The sequence below is a fragment of the Portunus trituberculatus genome, chromosome 46 (genome assembly GCF_017591435.1).
Source record: "Portunus trituberculatus isolate SZX2019 chromosome 46, ASM1759143v1, whole genome shotgun sequence".
Taxonomy (NCBI): domain Eukaryota; kingdom Metazoa; phylum Arthropoda; class Malacostraca; order Decapoda; family Portunidae; genus Portunus; species Portunus trituberculatus.
In genome coordinates this window covers 29,345,235-29,354,890 of record NC_059300.1, presented here as the reverse complement: position 1 = coordinate 29,354,890, position 9,656 = coordinate 29,345,235, and the positions used below count along the sequence as shown (strand labels likewise).

Genomic DNA, 9,656 nt, shown 5'->3' with positions numbered 1-9,656 from the left:
AAAAGTATGCACACTCGTTGCAGACACTACTTCTTCATCCAAACTGTTCCACGTCTCAATATATCTCTGCGGGAAACTATATTTTTTAATATCTCTCAGACATCTTCCTTTTCTCAGCTTTTTACTATGCGATCTTGTGCTTCGGATGTCATATTCTTCTCTCAGGATCAGTTTCTCATTATCCACTTGGTCCATTCCGTTGATCAATTTATAAACTTGTATCAGGTCTCCTCTCTCCTTCTTTGTTCCAGGTTGGTAGATCCATAGCCTTTAGTCTCTCCTCATATGTCATCCCTTCAAATTCTGGAACCATTCTTGTAGCCATTTTTTGTAGTCTCCAATTTCCTTATGTGTTTCTTTTTATGAGGGGTCCACACTACTCCTGCATATTCCAATCTGGGTCTTATTATAGTACTTATCAATTTCTTCATCATTTCTTTGTCCATGTAGTGAAATGCTACTCCAATATTCCTTAGCAAATTATATGTTTCTCTAAAAATTCTATCAATATGGCTTACTGGTTGATTGTTTTCTTCCATCGTCACTCCTAAGTCCTTTTCCTTTTTACTTTCTCCAGTTCTACTCCATCTCCCATCTTATAGATTCCCACAGGTCGTCTTTCACTCTTTCCCATTTCCATGACATGGCTTTTGTTCACATTGAATTCCATTTCCCACTTCTTACTCCATTCCCAGATCTTATTTAGGTCTTCTTGCAGTATTTCACAATCCTCCTTTTGCTTTATAACTCTGCACAGTTTCGTATCATCCAAAACAGATTTATGTAGCTGTTCACTCCTTCTGGCATGTCGTTAATATAAATGAGGAAAAGTATTGGTGCCAATACTGACCCCTGTGGCACTCCACTTTCTACTGTCCTTATTTATCTCCCCCTCAAATAATTTTCTATCCATCTCAATGTGCTTCCTTTTAAGCCACCCTTCTCCTCTAACTTCCACAGGAATCTTGCATGTAGCACTTTGTCAAATGCCTTTTTTAAATCCAAATAAATACAGTCAACCCATCCCTCTCTCTCTTGTACTCTATCAACTATTCTAGAATAGAAACTCAATAAATTAGTTACACAAGACCATCTTTTTCTAAAACCAAATTGGCTATTTGATATTAATTTGTTGTCTTCAAGGAATTCGATCCATTGTTTCTTTATTATTCTTTCACACATCTTGCATATTACACTAGTTAGTGATACCGGTCTGTAATTTAAAGGTTCTTCCTTCCTTCCGCTCTTATATATGGGAACCACCTCAGCTCTTTTCCATTCTACTGGTACTGTTCCATTTTCTATTGAGCATTTTATGATGTTGTATATAGGACTTGCTAGTTCTTCCCTACATTCTTTCAGTATTCTGCCTGAGACTTCATCTGGTCCCATTGCCTTCTCTTCATCCAGTTCCTTCATTAACTCTTTTATTTCAAGCTTGGTTACTTTAATCTCTTTCATATAGATTGTCTCTCTATTACCCTGTGGCCTCTCAAATTTGGATTCCTTAGTAAAGACCTCCTGGAATTTTTTATTTAATAGTTCTGCCATACTTTTGGGTCTTCCACCATCCCGTTCTCTCCTTTTAACCTTTCTATTGTTTCTTTTGCCTAATTTTTCCATTTATGAATCTATAGAACAATTTTGGTTGCTCCTTACATTTTTCGACAATGTCTTTTCAAGTTCTTTTCCTCTTCCTTCCTCACCTTAACATATTCATTTCTCGCTGCCTTGAAGTTTTCCTTATTTGCTGGATTCTATTTCTCCTCCACCTTTTCCATGCTCCATCTCTTTTCTCCTTTGCCCTAGCACACCTTGCATTAAACCAATCTTTCTTTCCTTCTTCTTTAGGTCTATATTTTGGGACATATTCCTGACTCCTGTTTTGTATATTTCCAAAAATAAGTTATATTTGTCTTGCATTGTCTCTGAGTTTTCCATCTCCTCCCAGTCTACGTTTTAAAATAGTTCTTGAGATTCTCAATATCAGCCTTTCTGTAATTTAATCGGTCTCCTTTGTATGAATCGTCTCTATCTTCCTTTCCTCTTCTATATCTATTTCTAATATTGCATGGTCACTCTTTCCCAATGGGCACTTATATCTTATATCATCATTCATTTGTATACCCCTTGTAAAAACTAGGTCCAATCTCGGCTCGTCGTTTCCTCTGAATCTTGTGTGTGTGTGTGTGTGTGATATATATATATATATATATATATATATATATATATATATATATATATATATATATATATATATATATATATATATATATATATATATATATATATATATATATATATATATATATATATATATATATATATATATATATATATATATATATATATATATATATATATATATATATATATATATATATATATATATATAATATATATATACACACACAAAGTAAACCCCCAATTATCCGAAAGCGGATTATCTGAAAAATGGGATTATCCGAAATTGATTTGGATAATGCAATTAAAATTAGTATTTTTTTTCTATACTAAAACTTTCTAAAACATTAAAAACATTAAACTAATTGAAAATAACTACATATGTACTATTAACACGTTATTAAAACTATCCCTTTGTTTTGTTTCTTCATATTTGGCGTTTGTAATTTGGCGAATATGCATTATGACTGATTGGCATCCTTAGTTAACTTTTTTTTTTTGCCTATTCATGGTAAAATGATTATTCGGTTCGTGTAATTCTGTCGCTTCTGTTTGGCTTCTGTAATTTTGTTTTGCATATTTGGGTGTGGTTGGTAATTTGTATTTGGTTTTCATTTGATTTAAGGTGTATCAGTACTGGTGCTGGTCATAGAAGTGAAAATTAGACTGATAATTTACAGAATACTTACTGTTATGTCCTCTTGAGATACCCAGTCTAATGTAATGATTGGTGAAAAGAAATATAGATGAAACAGTATTTTATATCAGTTATTGCCCCAAGCGTACATATTTATTGAAGACCACCGGAGGAAGAGACTTTTTTTTTACTTGGTCTGTCTGAACAACACACAGTAAGATAGGCAAGCATCAGTGTATTGTTCCATTGTGGCAACCAGATGAGAAGTGAGTAGATTTGCATCTGTGTGGTGACCTGACTCCCCCTCTTCCCCCAGGGAAGATCCTGCCTCGGGTCGATTGGCAACGTCGCCTGACCTGATATGCCACATTGTTGTACATGTACATGAAATACCTTCATTTGATTTGGTATATGACACTTATTTGTATCACCTGATATTTAATGAAATAGTCAGAATATTCCTAGAATGCTGTTTGTTGATAATTCAATGATTAGAGAACTGTGAGTTGTATAGGGTGAATGCTTTTGTTGGGGATCTGGCAGGATGGTTAAACAACACCCTACGGGTCAGTACAATTTAGTTTTACTATATGTAGCCACTTTTCCTTGTCTGAGAAGAGGAAGGGGATTGACCTGTAGCCATTATTATAGTTCACAGAACACTGAGGCTCAGAAATGGACATCATTGTGAGGGAAGGATGTTATGCAGCCCAAAGAAATCTCGCAAAATTTTGGAATTTAAGCTCACAAATGCAGAACTATAGGTGCCACCTACCCTTTAGGACAGTGGTTCCCAACCTGTATTACATACCACTAGTGGTATGCAGAGGCTTTGTAGGTGGTACCTGAGCACGTATGGGATCTTATGTGATTTTTAGTTAAATTTAATTAATTTCTCAGAATAATTTTTATTGCTTTGCACTAGATAATCTGTCATCGATCAGCTGGTGGAGAAGAAACAGATGCATCCCTTGCATTATAGAGTTGTGTTCCTTGCTGTTTGTTCATTTGTATGTTCTATGTGCAAATAAATTAGTATTTGCTGGAATTAAGTTTATCTGGAACAAGGTGGTACACAGACTGTACGGGACCTCCAAGTGATACTCACTCAGGAAAAGTTTGGGAACCACTGCTTTAGGGTGAAGATGTTAGGATCACCTTTATGGGAGTCCATCAGCTTCAGCAAAAATTTATGGAAAATTTGATTCTGTATATGGGAATGGAGTATCCATAATCATTATTCATATTAATATTGATATAAACACAGTAATTGGATGGAATTGCATTAAGCAGCTCATTTCTTGTGACTACAGTAATTTGTGAACATTAGATCCACAAGTCCTCAGGGTTAACAGGCCTGAGGTGTGCTAGTCATGTGCCTCCATAAGCTTCTCCCCCTTGTGATGACTGTCCTTGTTAGCCTATCTTTGTCACCCTTTTATACAAAATTTTCCACAAGTGGAAAGTGTACTCAAGTTTCTTGATTTCAAAGTGCAGTCTAGTGCTGTCTCTTGTGTTTGAAAATGTCATACACATCTTTGGTGGGATATTATACAAATAAACTAAATGTGCTTTTTTTCTTTATTGCTTACTATCAGCTTTGTATTGAAATTTTTTTATTTATTTTCTCTTTTTGGTATAATTATTATCCTTACATCATTTCTTTTATAATTTTAGCTTTTCCAGTCAACTTTTTAGTACTCATCACTGATCACTGCATAAACAACCAATTAAGTTTGATTTACAAGTGTAGATGGTCCTTCACTGTACCACTTGTGGAGGAACATTAAAATTAGTACATATTTGTAAAGGTGGTGATATCGTAGGTGTAGTACAAAAGTATTCAATGGTAAGGGTTGGGTTTTCTTCAATGATGGTCCCGGTGTATGCAATAGAGGTGGAGGTGACGGTTATGACTGTCAGGAGCCTTGCATCTACACCTGTATGAAGAATACAAGAATAAAAGATAATAATAGACAGTACATTATGCATGCCAAGATAACATAGGATTTCAGTGTTAATACTTGCATTTAGGTAAAACCTTAAAGATCCAGATCTCTCTCTCTCTCTCTCTCTCTCTCTCTCTCTCTCTCTCTCTCTCTCTCTCTCTCTCTCTCACCAACACTTAGTGAAATAAAAAAAAAAAAAAAAAAAAAGACCCCTTAGACCAAATGTTTTCAACTTAGGGTACACATGTCCCTGGTTGTTCAGGATATTCAGTGTAGAAGAGGGGGACAGTTAAGTGTTATCAAAGAGGAGATAATTGTCTGGAAGGTTGTGTTTAGTTGATAGATAGAGGAATAGAGTTTTTAAGGTGTTGAATAATGCTAAGGTTACTGTGCCCATCAGAATTTTTAGAGATTAAAAGTCAGATGTTCTGTGGCTTCCCTTTGTGATCTGCATACTTCCTGAGAGGTTGCTCTTTTATGAATTTAAGACATTAAAAAGTGCAGGGTGTTATCATCAGCATCGGAGTGGATAGGATAATAAGTTTGGTTTAGATCATTGATGAAGAATAGAAAGAGAGTGGGTGACAGGACAGAATCCTGAGGAACACCACTATTAACACATTTAGGAAATAAATATTAATTGTCTATCACAACAGCAATAGAATGTCTGAAGCAAATTTGAGATAAAATTGTAGAGAGAAGGATAGAAGCTGTAGGGTGGTAGTTAGGAGGTACATGCAGAGAGAGAGAGAGAGAGAGAGAGAGAGAGAGAACAAAGATTACATGCATGGGCAGGTGTAATCAAGGAAGTTCACAGAAACATTTATCATCATTGAGTACACAAACAAATGGCACTATATTGATAGTGCACCTAAGTTAGAGAGGCAGTGGCATAGTGGATAAGGTGGTGAGTGTGGGCCACGTGTAGGTTTGAATCTCACCACATATTGCTTTGAAGCTATGTCATTTGTGGAGTGGTTTAAAGTTACCTACCATGTCACCATGATACCCAAGTTCTTGGTGGTTCACCGAAGATGCGCTTGGGTGATGATATGGGCCCTGATATGGGTACCACTATAAATAAAATTGCCTGCGCCACTAATGGGCTGAAGCAGAACAGCGCTTCCCATATATACTCTTCAAGTATACCTACAGATGCTATAGACCATAACATTATAAAAAGAAAAAAAGAATTAATGGTCCTTACCTTCAAAACAGCGACGGCGTACACGATGCTCTCCCTTCTCACTGTATATCAAGAAAACTTGTCAGTATTATAATGTACAATTCTTTATATTATCATAATAATAATAATGATAATAATAATAATAATAAAAATATTATTATTGTTATTATTATTATTATTATTAATATATTATTATCATTATCTGTTCATAATAATAAAAATAATAATAATTGTGATTATTATTATTATTATTATTATTATTGCTGTTGTTGTTATCATCATTATCATTATATTGTTTGTTGCAGCTGAAAACAGTTTTATGTTATATTACATGAACAGAAAAAAAAAAATTCTTTTCCTAAGAGTTTTGTTTCCCACATGCCAAACCAAAGTTTGATGACTCACAGGGTGACTGCTGATGCTGGAATGATAAGATCTCCGTCTCGTGGAGATTCCTGAGGCGACTCGATAGCAATAGTGTGGGTGGGAGTCTCTGCTGCAGGTGGAGTTTGTATGTTGACTGTAGCAATGGGTTCCACACCAAAGTTCTGAGTAGTGTGTATTGTTTCATCAATAGATGAGTCGAGAATTTTCACTAGGGAATCCGCAGGCTCATCATTTGTATTGGAGGAAATAAATGCTGCGTCACTGGTGATAGTGCCAGGAAGAGTTGCGATGAGAACGGGAATTGTAGGTTCGATGGTTGGTGTTCCTCCCCGGCCCAAGGAGGAGCGTGGAATGCAGTAATCTACCATAAGGGCGCAGTCAGTTGTCACAGTTGTCTGCGCCGACACTGTCTCGACAACCTATCGAAATAATGTACGACGCGTTATTTAATTGACCTTGAGAAGGTTTCAAGAGATTAAATGGCTAGGTTTGAAGTATGTCAGGAAAAAAAAGAAAAAAACGCAATATGCAGCGTCATTTGCAATGGTGATTGGTGAGCAAGATGATGTTAAGTATTTGGTACATTCACCGTGAGTGTATACACGTGCTAAATTTTTGACGATGTCTACACTGATCTAACTTTGGAGGGAGGAAGATAATATTTCAAGAAGGGTGACACTGGAAATATTTAGAGGCACATGAGCTTCTCTATTAAAACTCTGGAAGTGTATGATATACTGTTGTTATTTATATGGACTACTGAAGAGTAAAAAAAAAAAAATCAACACACACACACACACACGTGTGTTGTGTGTTGATGTGGTCTTAGTCCTACCCGAAGATCGGTCTATGAACTCTGAGCTCTCTCCGTAATGGGGAAGACTGGCTGGATGACTAGCAGGCGACCGAGGTGAATTACACACACTTATTAAGTATTATGTAATAAAATTAACTCACGGTCACGGTGAAGGCCTGGCTGGGGAAGGTCGGTAATCCCACCACACCTATGCCCAGCAATTTGGCGACGCCGTCATCATTGGCTGGCTCTTCGGGGCGCGACACTGACAGGGCAGACACGGCCACCGCGCACACCACCACAACTGCCAAGTGCTGGCACTGTGCAAGAGACATTTAATACTAGTCATTCTCATTTACGGTATGATAGTTCTTAACCTTAAAATATCGAACATCATGTAGCAATTGAGGTGAAGTCAACGATACATTATGAGAAAGAAAATAGAGTAGAAAGTAGCCTTACCTTCATATCTTCAGGTGCTTGATAGAGTACACTGATTCCAAGGTGGTCACCTCCTCTCCTTTATACTAACTTCGCCCCTCTCCTCCCCCAATCAGCACCCGCTTTGTTAAAAGGTGGAGGTCAGAGTGGTAAGATAGAGACAGGCAACAAAGAATATAGAATGCTTCTTTCAGATTTACTATTACAGTCTTTTACTCATCGTATTGGGTGTTGTATGGGCAGACTTCACTTAAATCATTCTTTTATGATTCGCGTATGGCTGCAATAACCATTATTGAATAGATATATAATTTATGTAATTAAATAATGCCATTGTTGCATGCGATTTTTCATTTTTCATGAACAGAAGGAGCCCCCTATTTTTTAAATAGAAATCTTCTGCAGTACAGGTTATTAATTGGGATTGTCAAGCAGTTTTCATTTTCTGTCAGTTTAATATTAAAAGAAAAAAATCCTTGGGCACGTAACTAATCACCTCAGCGTCATGAAGAGATAACAAAACGCTTCATAACGTGGTTAATTAATATCCAATCGCGAGTGGTACAGGTGTTACTTACCAATGACGACTGCTATAATCAAATAGGAAATACTTCGGCACAGTCGGATGTTAAATATTTCATAGGTTTCAATATCTTGAGATGCGTGAATGGAAGGAAGGGGAAAAAAAAAAGGTCATTACCTTGGTAGAGGGGAAGGGAAAAGGAAGGAAGGAAAAAAAGGGGGGAGAGACAGTTACTCGGTGAGTGAGGGAAGGAAGAGCAGTTGCTGGAGAGAGAGAATTTGTTAACGTGGGTATGCAGCGAATTCCGGTTGATATTTTTCGTTGCCCTGCTTTTTAAAACTTCATAGGAACGATTTTTTTTTTCGCAACATAAGCTATTACTGTGTGTGTGTGTGTGTGTGTGTGTGTGTGTGTGTGTGTGTGTGTGTGTATTTACCTAGTTGTAGTTTTACAGGGCCTGGGCTTTATGCTCGTGTGGCCCCGTCTCCATATCTACATTTATCCAATCTTACTTTAAAAGTATGCACACTCGTTGAAGACACTACTTCTTCATTTAAACTGTTCCACGTCTCAATACATATTTGCGGGAAACTATATTTTTTAACATCTCTCAGACCTGTTCTCAGCTTTTTACTATGCGATCTTGTGCTTCGTATGTCATTCTTCTCTCAGGATCAGTTTCTCATTATCCACTTGGTCCATTCCATTGATCAATTTATAAACCTGTGTGTGTGTGTGTGTCCAGCTCGATCGTAATACGGAGTTAAACAATCAAGTGAATCAATGCATACATCAAGTAAACCCAATGGACAAGACGCAATATAGTAATTATACCTACTCGTACCGTGCCGTGTCCCTCGTTCGTGCCTTTCCTTCCACGGCTTTCACTTTGCCCGAGGCTGCATGTAAGCCTCACCATAGCTGTCAAGGCTACATAACTGTCTTCTGATTACCTTCTGTGATGCCTTAATTGTTATTACCATCTTCGCCCTCTCTCTCTCTCTCTCTCTCTCTCTCTCTCTCTCTCTCTCTCGTGCAGTGGTTTCCTAACTTTTTTTCTGTCATTTCCCCTGCACCCAGTTCAACCATCCAGATTTCCCCCTTCATGTGTATGAGAGAAAGAGCAGTTAAAACACACTGAGACTATTTACTAATTTATTTTTCAAATGTACAAATATACTGATAAACTTATAGTTACAGAGTAAAGTGGATAGAGAGCAGTTAGTAACAACTAAGCATAGCCATAGAGAGAGGTTAGTAACAAATAAAAGGACTTTTGATTTGACAGATTTTTTTTTAGTTTGTAGATAGTGTAATTATTTCCCCTGGTAGCTTCAAATTTCCCCCCACGGGGAAATTTCCCCCAGTTTGGGAACCACTGCTCTAGTGGTTTTTGTGTGTAAAAACGTTATCACTTGTTCAAACATTATTTTAATACTATTGTCACTTTACATTATTATTATTATTATTATTATTATTACTGGTAGTAATATATTAGTAGTAAAAGTAGTAGTAGTAGTAGTACTTACAGTAATATAGTAGTAGTAGTAGTA

At 36.7% G+C, this 9,656-nt stretch overlaps 1 protein-coding gene across 1 annotated transcript; it reads right to left on the bottom strand.

Annotated features, from left to right (window-relative positions):
* Positions 1-3,802: 3,802 nt before the first annotated feature.
* Positions 3,803-8,485, bottom strand: LOC123520141. Its single transcript, XM_045282082.1, has 5 exons — positions 7,602-8,485; positions 7,301-7,459; positions 6,362-6,762; positions 5,978-6,018; positions 3,803-4,761 (listed from the first exon to the last, which is right to left on the bottom strand). Exons 1-5 carry the CDS (start codon positions 7,605-7,607, stop codon positions 4,583-4,585), a joined length of 786 nt encoding a protein of 261 aa, XP_045138017.1. The 5' UTR covers positions 7,608-8,485; the 3' UTR covers positions 3,803-4,582.
* Between the last annotated feature and the right edge of the window lie 1,171 nt (positions 8,486-9,656).

Bases quoted from the DNA above. Each gene is read 5' to 3' on its own strand.
- LOC123520141 (XM_045282082.1), bottom strand. The intron at 6,763-7,300 runs GTGAGTTAATTT...TTATTTCGATAG, and splicing joins GCCAGGCCTTCACCGTGACC to GTTGTCGAGACAGTGTCGGC. The intron at 4,762-5,977 runs GTAAGGACCATT...TTCTTCATACAG, and splicing joins ACGCCGTCGCTGTTTTGAAG to GTGTAGATGCAAGGCTCCTG.